This window comes from Epinephelus lanceolatus, chromosome 19 (assembly GCF_041903045.1).
Source record: "Epinephelus lanceolatus isolate andai-2023 chromosome 19, ASM4190304v1, whole genome shotgun sequence".
NCBI lineage: Eukaryota > Metazoa > Chordata > Actinopteri > Perciformes > Serranidae > Epinephelus > Epinephelus lanceolatus.
The window spans coordinates 18623505-18647055 of NC_135752.1; the positions used below are offsets into that span (position 1 = coordinate 18623505).

A 23551-nucleotide genomic window follows, 5' to 3' on the forward strand; every position below is an offset into this window, starting at 1 on the left:
TTTCTTTTTCAAACGCCATATTGCTGCATATATGACTTCAACTTGTCAAATCCTTATTCCAGCACCATATGAAGGGTCAGGTCATCTATAACACCTTTCCCAATGGAGTGCCCCAGGGATGAGTCCTAAAACCTGGTAATGAGTTTGCATTTTAGCACTCCCATTTCCCTCATCTTGAAGTCTATGGGTTTTTTTGAATGGGTTGTCAGTTAGATCCCCGAAATAAGTTCTGTGGTTAACACCAGCTTATGAGACTTATGTGATCACACTGAATGTGGCTTTATAGCCTTGTTGTGGTGGTGACGTTGAAGTCATGCGACCATGGTGTAATTCGTTTATAGCCTGACATTAGCTTTTTATCCCTGTCAATTACATTTAGACTTCAAAAATCATGAAAGCGGTGTTAATTTCTGAAGATTATCTTGCAATTTCATGGACATGAATAACCCATTTATGAAGCTCATCCCAGTAATGATCATATTTGGGATACGGTGTTTACATGGGCACAGAGAAATCGGGTTATTTATATTCCCCATATTCATCCCAATTTCTTTCAGGGTACTCCGGCTGGCAATATTTGGGTTTCTCATGGTGTTTACATGCTCAAACACATAAACAGGGTACTCAAAAAACCTGATCATAAACGGGTTATTCATGTTCATGTAAACGCACTTGTTGTTTGTTGCCGCAGAACTTATTTTCTGCAACAATTCAAAATCCATTGTAAAAATCCCATTGGCTTTTTAACAAAGGAACCAGGGTGATGCTAACTTCCATGTTGGCCTACAGAAAAACGTCACCTACACTATCCATTGTCTGCAAAGCAGTTCCAGATTTTATTCATGATGACATCACTGATTTAAATTTCAGCACTCTAGTTTTTGGATTCAGGAAAGATTTCATGTTTACTAGTATTTTTGGATTGTCTTTGATCATAGGAACTCACCTGGCACATGACCGACCTTCAACCTTGAAATGTGGTTGAAATTATGTGAGTTGTTGTTTCAGCATTGAAACAACATTGAACAAAGTTGTGAAAAGGTTAACAAAATTCTCATGAATCAACATTGGAATTTTATAAAGACCTGTTTCAACGGTGAAACATTTTTTAAACAACATTGTGAAATCAACCTTGATTCATCTTTCAAAATCAAAACATAATTCAACAGTGAATAAACATTAGAATGCCAGCTGAGAATAACATGTATGAGTTTAGAAAATGGGCGTGTGTACCCTTTAAATCTTTCTGAGAAAGATGATGGTAAAGTTTGAGACTTAAAACCAACATAGGTAAATTGTTTACATATTAAAATTACATATTCCACCCCATCCAAAATGTAAGGTTATTTAATTAAGTGAAACAAAGGGCCTCTGTTCCCCATTACGCTTGTGTGTGTGGCTGTAAGGTGATAGTTTACCCAGCTCTTTCTGATTATATGGAGGCTTTATGAATAACGTCTCTGCATTAGTAATAACAAAAGCACAACTCAAACTGGAGCCTACCTCACGCCTCCGCCAATCAGAGCTGAGCTCGTGCACACCGCGGCCAATGGCTGGTCCCGGGACCCTCGCGCACAGCCGTTTGAAGGGCGGTCCTCGCTAGAAAAAGGAAAGTATGGATCACACAGCAGCGGAGTTTCGAGCTGGGAAGGTAGACGGTGAAAACGGTGAAACATAGGAATAATTTTAGGCTAAAAGGCGTTAATAGGAGATGTATGTTGTTGTTCTGTAAACGTTTATTTATTTTATCACTCTGTATGTCCCGGAGTGTGTTTACATGAAGTGAGCCAACTTGTGTTGGTGTGTTTCTGATTGATTAGTCGCCGGAGATTAGCAGCACATTCATGGCTTTGATAGCGACCGAGCAGGGGTGCAAGCTGAACGGGACGTCGGCGATTTACGGCCGAGTTGGCCCGAGAAAAGAGGTGCTCCAGGGCAAGACTGAGAGCTTTAAAGCTGCCAAAATGCAGCCCAAAGAGACGGAGTATTCAACAGATGGCCTGCCCAAAGCCTTCCTGCACAGCCTGAGGACCCTGTTTGACATTTTGGATGATGCTGGACGGGGCTATGTCCACATCTCGGAGATAGAGAGCCGCTGGCAGGGGGCAGACACCCGGGACCTGCCCGGCGGGGTGCTGAACTGCCTCAGGCGGGTCACGCCACCGCATGGCTGCCTCACCTTTGAGCGGTTCGTAGCGGGGCTGCGGTACTCCATGCTGAACCCGGAGCACAGCGCCCACTTCAAGGCCCAGGCTGCTGTGCACCCACACCCACAGCAGCCCCAGAAACCCGCCCCGCTGTCCACATGCAGTGTCGGGACACGGGTGGAGAACAAGGTCCGTCCGCTGGGGCCGAGCAACGTGACCAACACCCAGCAGCACCGGGCGTCCTCACTACAAAGCCGGGCCAGGCCGGAGGAGGGGCCCGGGTACCCCGCGTGTGGACCGGTGCGGTACAGCTCGGGCTTTGAGAGGTCCGGGCGGAGTTTGGAGCGGAATTCTGTCGCTCCGGGGGGCGGGTGTTACCGGGCCGACCCGGGCCATGCCACCAAGCCGACACAGCCTCAGCAGAGCCGGGTCAGGTCCATTGAGTCGCTCGCTCTGGAGTCACCGCAGCTCCAAGGACCAAGTAAGCGGTGCCATGAAAGCTATATGTGAAAAGTCCTTTATGATGTGCATGCGAGTGTGTGGAGGAGTTTGGGGACAGTTCATTGAGTTTATGATTATTGAGCTCATTGATAAGTTAAAAATCCATAACAACACACACTAACATACATCAGCTCTGATCTCATCTGCCAATCAGCAGCTCATGCAAGATGTTGTCATGCAGTTGTGATTTTGACCTATTGATGTTTAGCTCATAAAATGTCAGGAAGCAGTGAATAATGCCCATCACAGTTTCCCAAAGTCCAAGATGAAGTCTTTAAGTAGCTTGTTTGTCTGAACAATAATCCAAAAGTCAAAGATAAATTTACAGTGATAGGAAACAGAGGACTTAACCACTTTTGCCTTTAAAAGACTCAGTTTTAATTTGCTACTGTTTCTGCCGACTTAAAACTCAAAATCTTATCTGGACACCAAAAAAATGTGCATGAGGATGGGTTAAAAGTAGAGCCCCTGCATCTCTGAATACCCACTCCAACACATAACCCAGTCGAGACTGAATTCCCATGAGCAAGCCATTTGATTGCATGCACAACTAGAGTTGATAATGTCCGCTGCGGTCTTCCAGCTTCGATCTCATATTCTAATTTAATTGGATGCAGTGATCCATGTAGTACACACAAGTGCACAATGTTTGCAGAGTGCTTGCATTTGCATGCTGGTGGCTGTAATCCAGAGGAAGCCCTGCAAAGGTAAAAATTGTGAGTTTAAAAGGGAGAATTTACCTAAATCTCAGTGGGGCTCAACAACAGTTATTGTTGGGTTTTGACAAGACATGTTAAGGTATCAGTATTATGTCACAGCTTAAACAGGACCTGTTTAAGGGCCTCTGCTGCAACCTAGTTTACTAATTGCCGTTGTTAACCCCAGGTCAGGTCAGAGGTCATGTCAGAAATTCCAGCAGAAATGTATCTATCTCAAGGGTTCGCCTCATGAAGGGAGCACAGTTATCCCCACCATGGCCCCTCTGACTGGGGAACGTGGGATGGTCAGTTGTGTGCATGTTCATTTGTTCGGTTTTTCCCCGGTGAGGCGGATGTAGGTTGGAGGAGCTGCTGCTGAGAAATTCCCAGTTTGCCTGCTCATTATCTTGTTCATACATAGAGGCTCTCGCTCTCATACAAACTCACTTTTGTTCTTCGTTCTCTTGCAGTCATATAAGAGTTAGTTCACATGCTCTGTCTCTCTTGCTCACACACACACTCAACTAGAGTCTGTCCGAGTTTGCCTGATCTCTGTACAGCCAGGCCTGTCTGGAGCTATAAGAGTGACACTCTCTCTGTAGAGCCCTCAGGGCTTTCACTGCTTACACCACTTGCATTAAACTAGTGCAGTGTTTCGTTCAGATAGATGGATGGATAGAATGAAATCGAGTGAAAGGAAATCATATACAACTATATAATATGACAATGCCCGTGTGCACAAAGCGAGGTCCATGGAAAAACTGAGTTTGGTGATGTAGTACTAGCACCTGCACCTCAACCCCATCCAACACCTCTGGAGTGAATTGCCCAACATAAGTCGCTCTTGTGGCTCAGTGGGAGCAAATCCCTGCAGCCAGGTTCCCAAAATCTTGTGGTTAAGCAGCTATTACAGCAGCATATTAATGCCCATAGTTATGGGATGAGATCCTGCATCCAAAAAATCACATATGTGTCTAACATTATGTCCACATGCAGACCAGCAGTGTCGGTGCTGTAATCTCTCACATGCAGCCAAACCCTGTTGGATTAGGCAAGATTACAGCAGACAGGCCAGGGCCTGCTGAATCACGGCAGCGGTGAAATCCTCCCCAACACCCTGGACATCACCACAAAGTCTTGCCACTCTCCTTCACTTTCTTGTGGTTCTGGTAAAGCAGCAGCGGTGTTCACTTAAAAAAAAATCTGATAATGATAAAATATGTGGGGAATGCAATTGCAAATATACCACTGAGATGCTTTGCCAAGTTTACACACAATTCAGAAGGCTTGGAGTTCATCTTTCACTCCATCAGACCTGCATGTCTTTCAGCTGTGATAGGAAATCCTCAGGAACCCATCGAAAACGTACACACACAAAGCAGCAAAGATTGAATGAGAGTTGAAGGGGAGTGGGCAGAGAATTCTTTTTGTATGTTATCTTTGGAATAACTGAGTTTCACAGTTTGTCATTGAGCTTGGAGACAGCAGCTGACAAAGCAAACTCAGCATATGGCCTATTTAGTAGCTGCTTTGGAGCTTTCTTGGCAGATGGGGTTTGCAGTTGAAGTTAGTTTGAATCTCAGCACCTCTCTGTCATTCCCTTGATCTCAACAAACCCTGCCAAAAAATCAGAAAGTGTTACTTACTCCCCACTGATTCACTAAAGACTTGCTTTAGGTTTCATTAATTCAAGGAGGTTGCCCCGTGTTGTTGAGATTTCTGAGACGGGCTCTCCAAAGTGTGTGTTCAAGCTCAGATACTTCACATATTTCCGTCTGCTCCACTGAGCTCATCTTCAGGCAAGTAATCAAACAAGGGGCCGCGATTGAGTTCAGTGCCGAGACACATTTGCAGAGTACAGCTCCCTCCTGTGGTATGCACTGGCAACTTAAATGCATCACCGGACTAAAATAATGTTTAGTCTCTAGTTTTCTTGGTCTTCTTCATTACTGTCTGTCTACAGACGTAGACAGTGTAATAACATTAGATAAATTTTATCTCATATTTGCTAGATCACGGGCTGATTTAGAATGATGAATGGATTTGCAAAATCCATGAAATGCATTAACTGAAAATTTAAAACTGATAAATGTCTCATACACTAATAATCATGCCTCAATTTTATAAGTGTTAATAATTTTTCAGCTATTAAAGCTGTACATTGTGGCCAGAAGTATGTTATATTCTGCAACAAATATTTGAGTATTTTTAATTGCTGACATTATTAGGGAGAGTGTTTCAAAGAATACAAAGTGTTTTTTAAGGATAGACCAGTACATCGGCTGGCCGATATATTGGGCCGATATTTGAGTTTTTTTACTTGTATCGGCATTGGCCGATACGCGCGTGGGTTCGCGGATTTATTTTTCCCTGGCATGATTTACAGACAGGCATCCACAGGCAGCTCTGTATTGCCAGAAGACCCTGCAGCGCACATGCAGCGAATCCTACTGTGTACAGTAGTTGTTGTTTTATTTATGCTTCAGCTTAAATATTTGTTTATTTTATAAAGACATTACTGGAAGATTTAAGAGCACTGAACTCTTTTTTTTATTTGAATGTATAATAATAATAATAATAATATTCTACCTGTTCTACCTCAACTTTCCATCTTGTTTTAGTATTTTTTACTGTTCAATAAATGTTTCTTATTTTAAACTTGAGACCTGTAATATTTGTTATCATTGTGTCATTTTTTTGATGTAAATTGAGGGAGCAAAAGCAGTATTGGCCCCAAATATCGGCTCAAGAAAATCGGCAGTCCATAATCAGTCGTCGGCTAAGGGTGATGGAAAAAAATCGGTATCGGCACCGGCCCTAAAAAATCCGTATTGGTCTATCCCTAGTGTTTTTTCCCCCTATACTGTTACTACAGCTATGTTCAACAGGCAACCAGTAAGTCTGCAGTGATTACAGAGAGCATACCAGACTGCAGTGTTGAAATTGATCATAATCTGTCTGTTTCCCATTTGTTAAGGTGTTGTGAAATCAGGTTTACCAAGATCCCAGAGTGAATCAGCAACAGGATTTACTGGAGGCTCCAGGCGACACGGGCGGAGTCGGGAAGAGCAGAGGCGGCATACCATATCCAACGGAGTGGATTACGGCATGGTTGGTACACACATGCAAACACACACACACACACTGGAACAGTCTCGACAAAGCATACCTGTCAAAGTTTCATCAAGGGGCCACGCCTCGGCCAGGTTTCAGTTAGAAACGTTTCTGACTGTCAGTGCTGTACATGCATGTGGTTTTTCATTAATAGCTGGTTAAATGGCAAACTAGGTTATAGGTCGACATTACATGTAATGATGGGTGGGTCTGCGGTGGATACGCCCAGTTTTTAGTAACTTCCCCACAACAGATCCAGCTGTTTGTTACTAGACAGATGCACCCACCATTTTAAACTCCTTTAATTTGAAACTCTCTGGTCTTCATAGGTGACTTGCACGTCACTAGTTTACATTTAAACGTCATACTCAAGCTCATACTTGGATTATAAACCAAGGTCTGGGCAATGTGTGGCTGATTCTAATATAGAAGACATTACTGCAGCTTGGAAATATTTCTTTTTACTTCTGGTTTAGATTACAGCATTAGCAGTAGCAGTTGAGCACGTCTGCTATAGTAGTAGCTCTCTGTAGTAGTCCTGGGACTACAGTATCATTTCACTGCTGTGTGTTTTTATTCTTACACTCATATTCTCCATCCCTATGGGTATTTTGTTCTTTTGTATTTTTAGTATGCAACGTGTAATAAGCTACAGGGGAACTTAATTTCCCTCAGGATTAAAGCGTCTATTTATCTATTTACAGCACAAAAGAATAAAGCAGTTTGGCAGCAATCAGTAGGTTCTGTTACAATGTCTACTGAGATCATCATATCGTTCTACTGTTTTAGAATTTACACAGCCTTCAGTCAATGGTGATTTCAAGTTGAGATAATACTCTGGATTTTTAATTTTTTATTTTATTTAAATTTATATATATTTTTAATTTAATTTTATTTTATTTTATTTTATTTTATTTTATTTATAGTAGGTCATCTATTATCGAGATGGTGTCAATTAGTTGACTGACAAAAGATTAATCAGAAACAATTATAATTAATAGCAAAAGTGCCAAAAGAAATGTCCAGCTTCTCAATTCTAAGATTTTCTGCTTTTCTTTGTCTGATAGGATGGTAAATTGATTTTTTTTTGGCTATTGGACCTTTGGTTGGGAAAAAAAACCCATTATAATATGTTGTCTTTGGCTCAGTAAAGTTTCTCACTTCTTTTATGTTTTTTACATTTCTTTAGAATAGTCTTTAATATCCAGTATTTTTGTGCCAGTTGTTAAAACTGACAAAGTGTGACACATTGTTCTTTAGTATCTATCTGTATTTTAGTTGTGTTAAGTTGGAAAAAGAGTCAGTGGATCAGAGAGATATACTCTGCATTCCTAATCACATACTTTTCTTTTTACTTTTGGTACATGCTGCAGCTCCCCTTACAAAGTACATACTGTTACTTGGAGTATGCTCACAGTTGGAACATACTACTTTGTCATAACATTGCCAAATTTGGAGTAATGTGTATGTGATTTGGAACGCAGCTTAATGTCATTGGTTAACGTCACCTTGGAAAAACAACAAAACACCAGTTGCTGGATTTGCCAGGTACGGAGATGAAGCTTGGGAGCTCTACTGTTCTTTCTTTGCAGTGTATGTAGTTTTAACTTTTAGTTAGTTATATTTGCATGCATTGTATATTGTCTGAAATTGATTGACTACAGTCACTGCAGCTTCTGTCAGCTGTCAATGAGCTGTCATCTGTCTGCACTGTGGGTTAGTACAGCCAGAGAAGCAAGCTGGCTTTCACACTACAAAATGCTACAGGATGCAATAGCATGCATGCTGCATTTTGCATGTTTTATACTGTATCAGGACTTACTGAAACTTTTTCTGACATACTAAATATTATAGAACAGGGACTGATATGTCGGAACATTATTTTCATATCAAAGTAAACTGTAGAAGCATGAATATTCAAGGAAAATGAGAAGGGGAAAAAAGAAGGTGGCCTATTAGAGGCTCTTCTCCATTTCACTCTCTATTGGCACTCTCCCCTCCCATCCCTCTGCCCGCTGCCTCCCCCTCACTCTGCCCCTCCCACCCTCCAGTTGGGAGCTCATGCCTCCCTTCACTCTCCGTCTCTCCCCCTGCCTCACCATTTCTCACTCTCTCCAACTCGCCTCCTCTCTCCCTCTTTCTTTCCCCGTTTGTGTCGCCGTCTCCGTCTCTTTCCCCCCTCGGCCTCTGTGTCTGGAGAGGCTGACTGACCGACTCCCCTCCTTCTCCCTCCCTCCCTGCCCCTCTCCTCCTCCCCCTTCCCTCCGGCCCTCCCACCCAGGCCGACTTGGCCCGCTGCTGCCCTGATGGTAGTGAGCCGGGTCGGGCCCAGGGGCCTGGGTGAAGTAGAGGACTCGCTTGGCCGGCCCAGCCCAGCCTGGACAGCTGTGTTGGCTGCTTACACTACCGTCTTCATCCCCCTCAGCAGTAGTCTCTACAGCAGCAAGGCTCTGCATTTTTTCCTCTGGGTGAGTAGGACGAGAGGGACGGAGACGTACAGGGAGAGATGGTTGTAGTGGAGGAAATTAAAGTTTGTCTTTGAGATGAGTGTATTTTAGGATTTGATGTGCATCAGGTTGTTTTGAGACAAATAGAAAGTTCAACTGTTATTTCAGTGTGTATGTTGAACAGGATACTGTAAACTATTTATTTGTGCTATTTTTAGGGACTTTGGGGCTTGTTTGTTGGCTCTTACTGTCAAGCTTCAGGGTTTGCACTCGTGCTGAGACAAGAAATGAATTGCTTATTAGACTGAAATACTTAATTGACAGCAATGTTTCAAGTGGTTTCTCAAGAAAAAATGACATTTGTTTGCTAGTAACAGTTTCTCAGATGTGAGGATGTTGTATTTTTACAATTTTATACCATTGTAAGTTGGATATCTACAGTTTTTTAGACAAAACAGGTTATTGGGAGAAGTTGATGGGCATTTTTCAGTCTTTTCTAAATTTTAATTAACTAAATGTTTAATTGATTAATTAGATCAATAATGAAAAGAAAAAAAAATCTCTTTAAGGGACTTGTTTTTGTTGTGTAACAAGTTGTGGTATTGTAGAGCTTTAGGTTATGGACAATGCTGAAAAGAGTCAATTGATGTTGTTAAATGTGTGGATTTGCTGCTTTTGTCTCTTTATTATGAACCTAAATTTAATATCTTTTGGTTTCAAGTTTGTTGGACAAAGCAAGCATTTTCAAGATGTAAAGTTTGACTCTGAAACTTCTGATGGGCACTTCTTTGTATAGCCTTTGCTGGAAGAATAAATGTATTAAATTATTTCACCTGAAGACAGAGTGCCTTGGGGATTTTTCCCATGGTTTTTGCAGTAAGTTGAGACTTCTGGGTTGTTGTTTTTGGCATTTTCTTTTATTTTCTGACATTTTATAAAATAAACAATTATTTAACTCATCAGAAAAAAGTGGAATGATAAACCCTTGTAAATAGTATCAGTAAACCGTCCTTTTTTAAGGCACTTGCACATTCTACTGCCCCTGGCCTCCTGCTGTATTAGCCTTCAAGGTTCAAAACATACTGTTTCACAGTGCTTTGTAGTTACACTCTGAAAGGCTGTTATGTTCTTCTTTGTGCTCAACAGCTCATGCAACGGGTGTCATGTTATTGTATGTGCGTTGTTGTGTGTATTCATGTCTGTTCATTCAGCTAACACACACACACACACACACACACACATACACACACACACACACACATGCACAGACTTTTCCATAACCTTTCAGCCACTCGCTGCTCTGCTCCCTCTCTGTGTGTATTTTCTCTTTCTCATTTTTTAAACAGTGGGTTTTCCTGCACATTCATGCAGCCTGACACTGGGTCGTGCTTCATTCTAGACACGGACCCCTACCCCTCCGACCTCCTTCTCTTCCCCTAAACCCCCCCCCACCCCCCCCCCCCCCCCCCCTTCCTCTCTTCCTCTGTGTGTACTCTCACTACAGGCTCTCTGGGAAAGAGCACAAATATGTTAAAGAGGGTTTGATATGAGACACTTAAATCTTTTGTCCTGTTTTAGTTTGCTCTTACAAAACGTATCCCTGTGAGTGTTCTAAACAACAGAGATGAGCGATGATCGCAGGAATGTACTGAGCTACACAGGGGACGCAGGGATGGAGTGATGGGTGGATAGAAAGATGACACACCAGGTGGCTGAATGCCAGCAATGAGGCCTGGACTGTGGCAGTGTGCCGCATGGACAGCCTGGTCAGCACAACTCAATGCAGCCTTGCTGGGGTGCACACACACACACACACACACACACACACACACACACACACACACACACACATCTCTCTTTCTCTTTCACATACACACGCTGGGGTGGCCATAGCTGAAGTTCTGTTTACCCCATTCTTAGGTTGCTGTGCGGTTGCCATGACGCTGGACTGATTGCTCCTCTAAACATTGTTCAGGATGGGAGAGAGTCCGGCACAATTGGTATGGCGCCATTGTCTCCGCCGGCACAAAAGAGTTTGCAGATGCCCTTGTGAAAAGATGGGAGTTTGTCTACCATGCGGGCTGTTGGCAGCCAGAAATCAATAATTACATTTAATCTTGGCAGCGATCTGAATGCTGTCTCAGTGATGGCATGGGAAATACCGAAATTAAATGTCCCTATGTGAGATCTGCGCGGAGAGTGACTTCAGGCGAGTTTGTTTTTGTCTGTTCTTAATCACATTTTTTCTCTTCCACCCCTTTCCTGTCCCCCTCCTCTTCACTCTGCAACAACATACCCTCCTTTTTAACTTTCAACTCACACAGTTGAAGCAAATGAAAGAACTGGAGCAGGAGAAGGACTCCCTGCTGGCGGGCCTGGAAGTGGTGGAGCGGGCCCGCGAGTGGTACCAGGGCCAAATCCACAATGTCACAGAGAGACAGCGGCAGGTTGGCCAGAGCTCCCACTGCACGGTCAGTTCACACACTGGTCTAAAACTGGTAAAAGTAGTGACGATGAAACTTGTTGTACTATATACAATACAGATTTATAGCCGTTTAACTTGTTCTTTTTATAATTTCAAATAAAACAACATTAACAAACAATCTGACAATAAAAAAAAAATGAATGATGGTTGTCAAAATATTGATTTTTTTTTAATACCACGTGTTTAAAACCATACAATTTCCATTAATTATACATTCGTTGGTATCGAATGGTGTTTGTTCAGTAACATTATCTGTTCGAGCACTGTGCGCGAGTTGTACATTTAAAAAAATTATCCTGTTAAATGTGCCGAGGACTTATTTTCCTCTTTGTCTTGGTATGAAAGAGGTATCGAATATCATTTTTTATACTTGTATTACGTTAAAGTCTAAATTTTAGTATTGTGACAATATTACTATGAACTATTTATCTGTTGGGAGAGGTTTATAGTTTGCCCTAAATATAAAGTATCAGATTTTGGTGTCAGTCCCACAGAACAGAAAATTAAGGGCTACATATTTCAGTTGTTTTTAATCACATTCAGCAGTTGGGGTAAAATACCTTGCAGCAGAAGAAGAGGCAGACATTTTTTCTTCCCACAGTAGCCTCAGTAATCGGTCATGGGTTTTTTTTCCAGTATGAACTGGTGGTTGTAAAAGAATATGATCTAAAGTATTGAAAAAAAAAGATTTGACAGTGTTCTTCCTCAGATTATCCCTTAATGTTTTGCTCGATTTGAACAAGACTGACTTGATTGTTAGAAAACAACCTGATAGCAAAGCACCAGCTGGTGTTAATTTGTCTTGTTGTGTGTTTTGACTGAGTCATGTAACTGTTCCCTCTTTATTTGCTGTTTTAAATTGCCTTTAACCAAAGCTTGTCCTGGGTTTGTCAGGTCTTCGTCCCTTCTTGTCATGACATTTTTCAGACCTTTAACTACTCTCTTTAATTTCACAATTGTCTTTTATCTTCTCTCCACTCAGGATTTCTTCACAGAAGCCAATCAGAGTCGCATGAATGTTCTAATACCCAAACTGCAAGAAGTCAACCGCTGCCTTAATGACCTTATAACCTGCTCTGGGATGGTGAGTGTTTGCTGCCCCACTGACTCTTGCATTAAAACCTACAGATTGAGATTGGTCAAGTATTTGTCAGTGTCTCACAATCTCACGATAATGTAAATGTGGATGTTTTTACAGATGTTTCGATACTTGTTCACTGCTATATTCAATACTGTGATTCACTGCTGTACAAAACTAGAACTTTCCAATGTATTGATGAATGGATTTTGGAGAGACTGGAACTGGATCTGATCAGTATCTGCTCCACTCCAGCTTGGTGGTACTAAAAGACCCTCTAAGGAGTTGTATGTTCAGCTTTTCTGAAGAAGTATATTTTGTTTTGATGGTTTTAAGCCTGCATTAGTATTATCACAGTTAACCATAGCTGTAAATGCAGCGTGCTAACAACTAGAGGGGTTAGCTCTGTCGTGTCGTCCAAATATGGCTCTGGAGCCCCCAAAAATGGTATTCGGGATAGCCCAATAATATATTTGGACCATGGTCAATCTTAGAACCCACTGGCTATCGACTGACGACAATAAAGCTTCTGGGGGCAATGGCCAATATTTTGGGACATCCAGTGAAGACAGCAGATATATGGGCGAAGACCCTCCTCTGTGTTCCGCTCATTGTTAACAGTTCAATTAGCAACTGCAGTGGTTAGCATTGTAGCCTCACAGCAAGAGGGTTCCTGGTTCGAACCCTGGGGTGGGGGAGCCTTTCTGTGCGGAGTTTGCATGTTCTCCCCGTGTCAGCATTGGGTACTCCAGCTCCCTCCCACAATCCAAAGACATGCAGGTTAATTGGTGACTCTAAGTTGACCGTAGGTGTGAATGTGTGTGTGAATGGTTGTCTATGTCTACATGTTAGCCCTCCAAAAGTCTGGCCACCTGTCCAGGGTGTACCCCGCCTCTTCCAATACCAAAATCTTGTACCATTGCCTACGTACATGCAGATATGTGTTCATAGAGATTAGACCATGCAAAATACCTTTTAAACATCAGCATTGTCACTATGAGCATGTTAGTATGCTGACGTTAGCATTCAGCTCATGGCACAGTAGGTTGGCCGTAGACAATGTTAAAATGCCGACATGGTTTAGCTGTAAACCAAATAATTGTTACTGGGAAATTTGTGTGACTCAAAGCTAAAATATTCAGGGAAATTCTGAAACTGAAATAGACAAAGTGGGTTATGATAAGCTGGGTCTACCAGACATGTAAATTATGACTCTTTCCATTTAACACTGTTTCCTCTTTGTCTCTCAGCAGTCATTTCCTTCCAGCGCTGCACAGACAGCCGCTAACCCCCAGCCTCCTGGTCCAGCTCCTCCACAAGCCATCCAGAGACTGAAAGACCAGAACCGACTCCTCACACAGGTCTGACACAGTCTACACGCTGCCAATAGCCTCTAAGAGTTACCACCAGTCACTCATCTCATTTATTTTCCTTCTTCTCATTAAGGAGGTGACAGAGAGGAGCGAGCGGATCGCCCAGCTGGAGCAGGAGAAGTCTGCCTTGATAAAACAGCTTTTCGAGGCTCGGGCCCGCAGCGCACAAGACACCAGCACCATGGACTCCACCTTCATCTGAAAACAATTACACTCCACCCAGCACCATAGCATGTTAGCGCCACTTTTCAGCTGGAAGTCATCATGACGCTGGTTCTGGAGCAAAACTTTTATAAGTTGACTGTTGTTTACCCACACATGTAGCAGTGATGCACCTTTTTTTAGCCATGAGACGCCAACACACCCGAGTGAAGCATGTGACCACTCCACCCCAAACCGAAACATGCACTACCTAGATGTGAACTCTCCCAGGAAGACGTGACCCCGAATGACTTAACCTGAGAGTCTTTTTACTTGCTGCCTTTTACTTTTCCTGCATAAACGAAGCTGAAAAGCCTGGGACACTATCAAGAAACCAGACGGGTCTCGTGAGATCTCATCACTCCAGTTCTTGCGGATTACAGCATCTGCAAGATCTCCACTCCCACAAGACTTTTTTTTAACTTCTGCTGCTCGTCTGCACAGGCATCATAAAGAAAACATGAACTCAGTGGGGGGATGATTTCTGTTGGAATAAAACGCCATATTCTTACAGTTTAATATGAAAACAAATCATAAGCTGCATCTGCTTGCTGTGACCTATCAATTACATTTTTGTTAGTTTGGTACTTTGAGCTAAATGATAATAAGATGATGATGATAATTTTCCCATGTCTATCAGTATTTCCTTATTTTTAATGTAACTGAATGCAATGTTTACCTGACATTGGCTTTCTGGGTTTTAGTTTTTTTTTTCTTTCAAACACATAGATACAGGAATTACTGAAAAGAACTGTTTTTATATTACAGTAGCATGTTTAATGTTAAGACCGTTAATGAATTTTGACGTTTTTTTTAAATTTTGAAAAGAAAAAAAGAGATGGGAGGACAGCCTACAAGCCATCGAGATGTAGAGGCAGAGACGGACGAGAGAAGTTTGGAAGTTTGCACGTAGAAGAGGGCTGAGGAGGACAAACATGTCAGACGATGAATGTGTCAGAGCCCGAGCTGCTTGGTTGGGAGAAATAAAAAAAAAGGAAATCACTTTGGCTATCTAGTGCTACATCCCCTGTATGTCTTTTTACAGTGGCTTCTTTGCATGGCTCATGTTTTCAGCTCCAAAGTATTTATCCTCTGAAGAGATTTCTGTTTGAAACCTGGAGATTAAATGTTAGCACAGATGTTAAAACCCATTTTGTCCTCGTTAAGTGTCTCTTTTAACCAGGATCAGCCTGGAGGTGGTTGGCTTTAGGACTAAAACTGTAAAAACACTCAGCCATCCACAAAGTTTACAAGAGAAATATTTAGTTAGTGGGTGGCGGTAGAATAAAAAAACATTGTAGTTTTATAACGGATCTGTATGGTACTGCTGGGATGTTTGCACATAACATATTGTTAATGTCTTTCCCACTTGTTTGATTGTATGTTTCTTGCTGCTCAAACTACATTATGTGTGAGTGAAACTCTTTTCCTTCAGCTTTCTATCGAGAGTACTCAAATTCAGATAAAATGTAAAATAATAAATACGACCAAACAATGTCGACTGCAGTGCGGTGGTTTGTTGCAACGTGTGTTTAGCAGGGTCTGGATTTCTGTCACAACTTTACATACTTCCAAGGTGCGTGGAGAAGGGAGTGTAAAGAGGTCAAAACTCCAACAATTAAGTGGTTCTTTATGCTACAAATGTTGCTGGAGCTGTGACCTCTTTTGCTATTTGTTTTTCTCAGTATCTGTACAAAGCTGTCATACACATACACAAGAACACATAAAGCTGGGGGGAAAATCTGGAGAATCTGAAAACACACCCTTCTCCTGCAGCTCTCCCCTCTCTGCCCCAAGCCCCTCCCACCATACAAGCATGGTACGCGTTTCATACAGTAACCCAGTATTTCATGTACATTGATTTGTTAAATCTCATGTCATTGTACAGTTCAGTTGTACAGTTCATCCGCTCCACCCGTTTCCCATTTATCAGACCACAAATAAGACAAGATTAGCTAGGTCAGTGGTTCCCAACTGGTCCAGCCACAGGATCCAGTTTTCTCCTTAGACATTAGTTCAAGGTCCACACCGTTTAATATATTTAGCACCATACTTGCATTTAGCTGTGTCATCAAGCTAGTTTGCTGTCCGTCAAGTAGCTGTCCACTAGTCACTGAGTCTACAGGAAGAAACAGCACTTCAAAAGAAAAGCTCTGTGCCAGAAATTCAATATACTGCAAAATAAAGTGTGTTTTTTACAAACTTGACACATTCGTGAATCACCCTCGGTCCATTCACAATGGATCCATGACCCTCTTTTAGGCCCCGACCCACCAGTTGGGAACCCCTGAGCTAGACAGCGCACCCATAGGTCCCTCCACCTCGCTTCCCGCCACTCTAGACTGCTACCCTGGGAGGAGAACAGCCCAAACCCCCTAGTTCTTGGTGTCGCAGCAGGCTGGTAACTATCAGCAGCACTGGGTCTAACCTGTGTAACAGCAGCAACAGAAAGTTTGCAGATTCGGCGGAGATTAAGGGCTGTCTGGGATTTGCGCTGGCTGGTTTCGGGTTGCTGTGGCCAGTGACTGGGGGTCAGTCTCTGGAGCTGCTGCTCGCTCTCCTCCCAGTGAGCTGGTCTGTAGCAGCACAAAGTGAGGTGAAGGACACACTGTGATTCGAGGCTCTTGCTAAGGTTAGCTACATAAACATAAACTTGAAACCGCAGCCACGAGACTTAAGCTTGGTTAGCAGAAGGCTAAACTATTAGTAACATTTTCTCTCTATCTCTGAAACACCTTGCTAATATTGACATGTTATATATCATTTATTGTCAGATTTTCTTTTTGCCTCGCTTTTTGATAAGTCAGTCTTCCTTTTTTTGGGCTGCTTGCAATGTAGACAGTTGTTGGCAATGCTAAAATAGCAACTTCTTCTGTGAGATTGTCTGCCATTAAATCAGACTTTCACCGAATGGACATGCACGTGCATCTGCATTTGTAGGACAGCCAATAGGAACATTAGAAAAGCTTATTATGTTTTTTTTTAATAAGGTTGTACAGATGTTAGGGTAAAAGATAAATCTGTTTCTATCAAAAGGTCCCTCTGTTCTCAACATTAAACTCCTTAACTTAGCAACTCTAACCATTAAGTGGTTTTACTTGTCTGCTTTCTTATTTTGATAAGCATGAATGGTCATGTGAAGTGTTTGCCATTTTATACACAGTGTCTAAAGAGCTGTTTAAAAGAAAAAGAATCTCAACTATCCGTAAATAAAGGATCTTGGTATTTCAAGGATGGTCTGTTCTGCTTAGTTCTGTTATGATTTTCCTGTCTTGAATTATTAAGGATATGTCCCTAGATAGTGAGACTGATCTGATGTAATTCATGCACCACATTTCCACTTCACCCTCAGATGTGATTAGCTCTGCTCGGTTTTAATGAGGAGTATAACTGTAAACCTGCACAGTGGGTGCAGTGAATCATGGAGGGGTACAGCTGAAAACTCAAGAAACTACATAATCACAAATAACATCTTCATTTATCCTACAACTTTAATAATTTTTTCCTACAAAAATCTGCATGTTTGTTCCCATTTTTTTCATCACAGCACTGACCTATCTAAATTCCCCCCTCTGCTCAAAAATGAGTTTTATTTGTTGTTAGGTCACGTGGATGTTTGAGCTTCACTGTGCAGAATGTGACATGAGAAGGCTGATTTCACATCCATTGGCCAAACAGGAAGAGTTTGTTTTAAACATGACTTTAAAGACGTGCACATTTGAGATTTTGATGATTTTGTGATATTGCAGCTTGTAAACTAATAGACAACTTAACACAAATATGATGTGGAAACATAAAACCCTCACTGACATTATACATTTTTTAAGCCCCTGAAAACTTAGTTTCAAATTTGAAATGTATTTCTTTAAAACATCATCTTACTCATATTATAGTTGGTCTGTGTCTTTTTCAAATTCCCTTCTCAAAATGTATGATTTCTCAGTCTTTCTGAAACATCTGTATTCTCTTTTATCAACTGAGTAACTTCTGTTTTATGGTTTAGACATCATAGCTTACTCTGAATTACTGTTTCATGAATTTGCTGTGCTGGTCAACGTTATACTTCCTTTGTTCCCACGGCCAGAAGTGTTTCCTGTTACCTTGTCTGATGTTTTGTGGTTAAGTGCAATATTATTATTAAAAGTGCTATGCAGCATATTTACACAGGAACAGTATCAATAGCCTGTGGCATTTATAGTCTTCAATATGACAGGGCAAAATAGTTTATGACTGTACAATCATTTTATCATGTCGCTACACATCTTGTATGTCGGTCTATCAGAGATTTAAAATGAGGTTTGACTAAATCTCAAATCTAGCTGCTAAAAGACTGAATTAGTCTTTAATCTGGATCTGTGTATAGCTGAGTGGAGCTCTAGATAGATTCCAACGTCAAGAAGCTCCAGTGACCTCTGACATGAGCCTGTTTGGACAAAAGCGGCTGTGTGCTGTCCTGTGTGTGTGTGTGTGTGTGTGTGTGTGTGTGTGTTTCTACTCTGATGCAGAATTTGACAAACCTGTGAGAATCCTCCACCTTATAGGAGGGAGACACATCTCCTGTGAACCTGACACCAATGCAAACAAGTTCAGAGATGGACACACAAAGGTAAACGAACCCTGGTCGAGTTTCATCAATCATCTCGTCAAGCTGTTCAAACAATAGAGTGTAATATATTGACCATGTTCACACTGATTAGTGTTGTTATTGCCACACAGCCGACTTTTATATCACTAAGTGGATTAACTCAAGTACTGTACTCAAGTACAATTTTGAAGTACTTTACTCAAGTATATCATTTTCTGTTCCCTTACATTTCTACTCTACGACATTAATTACCTAAGTTTAGTTAGCTAGCTGTTTAAGAACACAAAATATAATCAACAATTTAGGTATCTTTATATCAATAAGACTTTATTGCTCCTAAAAGGAAATTTACAAGCAGTAAATAAAGTAAACTTTATATTTTGATGCTCATTACTTTTGTATTTTTATTTAAAGCAGCCACAAGTTGCTTTTATTTTATGTTGTTTTTGGTGGCCACTGTGGACAAAAGCAGTTGTAAAGATCTTGATCTGGTAAGCATGTTCATTTGACTTGGAATGGAGTAAAATAAAAAGCTGCAACTTATTTTAAATGCTGTTTTTCTTTATAAAGCACGGGTGTTTGCAGGACAGATAGCAATGAGGTAATGGCTCTCTTTGTGGCGTTGTAAGATTATGAGCTGTAGGGGTGTCGGTAGCATAGTGGATAGTGCCAGCACCCCATGTACAGAGGCATCGCCTCGCTGCAACGGCCGCAGGTTCGAATCCGGCTTGCGGCCCTTTGCTGCATGTCAGTCCCCACTCTCTGTCTCCCCATTTCACTCTCTGTCCTGTCAATAAAGGCAAAAAGCCCATAAAAATAATCTTAAAAAAGATTATGAGCTGTAATGTGACGATGATGAAACAAACTGATGAAACTGTTTTAGTGAAATTCGCACACGTATGTTACATGTAAGCCTATGACGAACACACTTGGTTGCTGGTTGGTAATAATATTTTGAACTTCTAGTACTTGCTACTTGTTGAGAAGCTAAAGTTATCAACATTCTCCAGTTATGTTATGTCTTTACAACATTAAGTCAACACCCAAGGTTGACCCGTGTTTTTGCCCCTGCTCTTTCCTGCCTCAGTATCAGCCTTTACCACGAAATATAACATCAAAAATAAAATTCATCTCGTCCTGCTTCCTTTTGTCCGGCTAACGTACAACTCCCAAACTTTGCCTGGGAAAGTGTAAACATAAAGGCTCTTTCAGTTTCTTCTGATTTCACAGGGAACCGGACCCGGGGACAAACACTAAGAGTCATTAGATAGAGATAGTTGGTCGCCAGTGGTCTCTTTTGCTTATCTAGGTCATATGGAGCGGCAGCACTGTGGCACAGTGGTTAGCAGTGTTGCCTTGCAGCAAGAGGGTTCCTTGTTTAAACCCGGGGTGCTCGAACCCCGGGGTGGGGGAGCCCTTCTGTGTTCTTCAAGTGTCAGCATGGGTTTTCTCCAGTTACTCCGGTGTGTCAGCCCTGTGATAGTCTGGCGACCTGTCCAGGGTGTACCCCGCCTCTTGCCCAATGTCAGCTGGGATAAGCTTCAGCCCCCCCGCGACCCCCAACAGGATAACCAGTTACAAAAAACGAATGAATGTTTCTTAACTGATTATAAACTCCTTGCAGCTTGTAAACTTTACTTGTAACAGAGTATTTCTGATCAGTGGTATTGCTACTTTTACCTTTACTACAAGTTCTGAGTGCTTTTTCCACTAATGATTTTTACAGTCTAATTAAATAGGAGTAAAAGGTCAAAGGTCACCTGAGAGGTCATTCAATAACCCTCAAAAACCATGCCATCTGTAGATCACTGGAACAAGCTAACACTCAGAAAGCACACTTAAAAACAGTGAGGGTGAACGGTGGCGTCAGGTGATCTGTAGTTCTCAGCAGAGACACACGTCCCTGCTCTGCATGCTGGGTGCAGCTCAAACCTGCAGACGGACATTACACCTCAACACATGTCAGCCTCACGTAACATATTACACATTGTTACACTGAATTGAATCAGAAGTGATTGTCTGGACTGTTGCATCAGTTGTTTACTGACGATTTTCCGTCAGGCACCATCGGTTTGTTGCATCATTGCCAATCAGTGTGAATGGATGATGGCTTGCCATAACACGTCCTCCACACAACCCTGTATTAGATTTCACTGCCCCTGCCCCTGCTCCCCCAACTCACTTCCACAGTTTTATATCTCTCATCTTTATCTTTGTCTCATATTATTTTATTCTTAATTTTAAATGTGCGTGATAAATGTGCGGGGGCCAACAAGACATGGTGGCATCCAGGGGGAGCTCCTCAGCTTCCACACCCTCGTCTCAACGCTGTGATTGGATGATCAGGATCCCTGAAGTGTTGTGTCATCTTCCAAAAGATGTTTCCCATTCATTTTGAGGTGAGGGCTGACTATTTGCTCACAGTGGGACGGACGTACACAGCAGTCACACAAGGATTCATTGGAGACTGGGGACACAAGGTGCTGCAGTATCCTGTTGAACAGGTGAGTGTCATTTTGAGTTCTTCAGTCGTGTTGCGGTGTCTTCTACTATGGCAATACTCTGCAGACTTTATTAGATAATATGTTCTGCAGGAGACAAGGCCCTCTTATAGTCAGTTTGCACATTTACATGTCGCCCATAGATACAGAGATAGTGGAACGAGCCGCCTGTTGACATGGTGGAAACATATAGGAAGATATGCAAATAAATCTGCAAGGCCTTTCATAAAGCTACACCCGACTTAATGCCATATGATGCAGATGTACCTTAATTATGTGAAGAGGAAATGGGTTGAGGAGACTGCAGAGTGTGACAGAGTGACAGAGTGACAGAGCTGGTTGAGGGCAGAGGAGTTCACTATATGATTAAGCAGCAGTTCAAGGTAAGAGGCTTCACTTACAGCACAAAACTCCACTGGAAAAAAAAAAAAATTTACATATGTTTGTGGTGGTTTGAGAGTTAGAAAGCCATTTTTTTCTTGAATGTTAGCACTTTAGTTCCAGCAGAAAATAAAGCAGACTGATACATGGTTTGATATCACTGTACTATGTTTGCTTTTTCTCTTTTTGATCCAGTGCTAAAATGTGCATTTATCTTTATGATTTTTTCTAAGTGAGCATGCCTCAGATTCATTTTTATTATTGTTTTACTACGGTTAGACAGCGTCATTAATATGCTTTGCTTGATGAGTGAGGAAATCTATCTTGATAGATGTTGTTTAGGGGAAGTATATTTCTGAGAGCAACAGTGGGATTCCCGATAAAACTAAGTTTAACAAGCCACAGTCCACTTCCACTTAAGTTCTGGTATTTGAATTTCCCCTGTGTAACTGCAATGAATCTCATAAAGGGTCCAAAGAGTTCATTTGTGGTGCAATACATCTGTATTAACAGTTAATGTGACAATATTCAGGAACAGTGTGGTGCTTTTAAATGGAATTTCACCTAAACCTGGAGTGGGTGATGTGCAAGGGCCGTGGTGTAAATAAAGAGCCAAGTTTAGGAACTGTGTCACATGGCACTTCCTTTGAAGCATTTCAAAAAACACATCAATCACATTGTTGTAATGTGCAGCGAGGTTAAAAGAACAACTGCACCAGTACAACCTTACACATATTTGCATCTTTGATACTGGATGATTATTGATCCTTATCTCATAGCTAACTAACTCTGTTTTCATTATCCCTGTCACAACTGCTACTAACCACTGAACCTGCTATGTTCTCTTTATTTGACAGGTCTTTGTTCCTCTGGCTGCTGACCTCTGACCTCGCCGACATGGAGGTTTTATACCTCAACTCCTCAATGCTCTTCGTCTCCCACAGACCCATCAACTACACCATCGGTGACAAGACAGTGTACGAGCGCTGCAAAGACATGCCTGCTGTCATCATTTGGTACCTGGGCCTGCAGTTCATCAACATGTTCCTCGGCATTCCGGCCAACCTCATGGTGCTGTGGCTCATTCACAAGAACAAGGGGGACTCCTCCACCTCAGATATCTTCATCCTCCATCTGGCGATTCTGGACGTACTCTTCTGTCTCATCCCTCCCCTTGAGCTCGCCAACATAGTCTTCCTCACCACCACCAGCACCTGGTATGTGCTGCGCTTCTTCTACGGCATCAAAGACTCCTCGCCTCTCTTCCTCTCCTGCATCTGCCTGGACCGCTACATGGCTGTCGTCCACCCCATCACCTTCACTGAGCTCAAGGACCATCAGCACAGAACAGTCCTGGCCATCGTGGTCTGGCTGATCACTCTGGCCTATGCTGCTGCTAAATGTGTTGGCAACATTGTCAACTTCGAAAAGGTCTTCACGGGGATGATTCTGGCAGCGTTTATCTTCATGGTGTACTGCAACATAGCGATCCTCTGGGTGCTGAGGCAATCTGGGCCCGGCAGAGATGAAATGCATCCTGTGAAGAAGAGAGCCTTTAAGATGGTCCTCATCATCCTGGCCATTATTGTGTTCAACTACTTCCCACCTGTCGCGCTCTTCCCCTTCCAGCATTACTTCTCTCCTGACGTGTTCCGTTGCTACATTCACTACGTCGCATTCGGCTTGATGGACTTCAGCAGCAGCATTCAGCCGATGCTCTATCTGTCCAAGGAAAAGATCAACTGCTGTCAGAGCTGCACGACGCAAAACTAATAAGGATACGTGTTTGCTTTCATGTTAATGTACTGTTGTTGTATGATATAGGAAAATATTAAGTTCTTCTTCTTGTTTGATCTGATTTTGAAAATGCTGATTGTTGAGAAGATGTGCTGTGCAGTGGTTCCAGTTCAGGCACCAGAAGAACATGTCAGCATGTTAAATGTTTCTACAAACCACGTACACCTTACATTCGCTCGTCTCTTAGGTATCATATCAACGTTTCTAAAGTGCAATAGTAAGGAGCTAATTTCATCACCCAGA

At 42.1% G+C, this 23551-nt stretch overlaps 2 protein-coding genes across 3 annotated transcripts; both read left to right on the plus strand.

Moving 5' to 3' along the window:
• Nucleotides 1–1620: 1620 nt before the first annotated feature.
• On the plus strand, nucleotides 1621–15537 carry sapcd2 (suppressor APC domain containing 2). 2 transcript variants are annotated; one of them, XM_033647708.2, is made up of 6 exons: nucleotides 1621–2628; nucleotides 6324–6457; nucleotides 11232–11378; nucleotides 12375–12476; nucleotides 13721–13831; nucleotides 13917–15537. In XM_033647708.2, exons 1-6 carry the CDS (start codon nucleotides 1845–1847, stop codon nucleotides 14043–14045), a joined length of 1407 nt encoding a protein of 468 aa, XP_033503599.1. In that variant the 5' UTR covers nucleotides 1621–1844; the 3' UTR covers nucleotides 14046–15537. The 2 variants fall into 2 exon arrangements, with proteins under 2 accessions (XP_033503599.1, XP_033503600.1); XM_033647709.2 differs by having other exon boundaries at nucleotides 13724–13831.
• Nucleotides 15538–22427: 6890 nt separating this feature from the next.
• hcar2 (hydroxycarboxylic acid receptor 2-) lies at nucleotides 22428–23320 on the plus strand. The gene has a single exon (XM_033647271.2). It carries the CDS (start codon nucleotides 22436–22438, stop codon nucleotides 23282–23284), a length of 849 nt encoding a protein of 282 aa, XP_033503162.2. The 5' UTR covers nucleotides 22428–22435; the 3' UTR covers nucleotides 23285–23320.
• Nucleotides 23321–23551: the final 231 nt, after the last annotated feature.

Bases quoted from the DNA above. Each gene is read 5' to 3' on its own strand.
- sapcd2 (XM_033647708.2), top strand. From the start codon at position 1,845: ATGGCTTTGATAGCGACCGAGCAGGGGTGCAAGCTGAACGGGACGTCG. The intron at 2,629-6,323 runs GTAAGCGGTGCC...CCATTTGTTAAG, and splicing joins ACCGCAGCTCCAAGGACCAA to GTGTTGTGAAATCAGGTTTA. The intron at 13,832-13,916 runs GTCTGACACAGT...CTTCTCATTAAG, and splicing joins AGAACCGACTCCTCACACAG to GAGGTGACAGAGAGGAGCGA.
- hcar2 (XM_033647271.2), top strand. From the start codon at position 22,436: ATGCTCTTCGTCTCCCACAGACCCATCAACTACACCATCGGTGACAAG.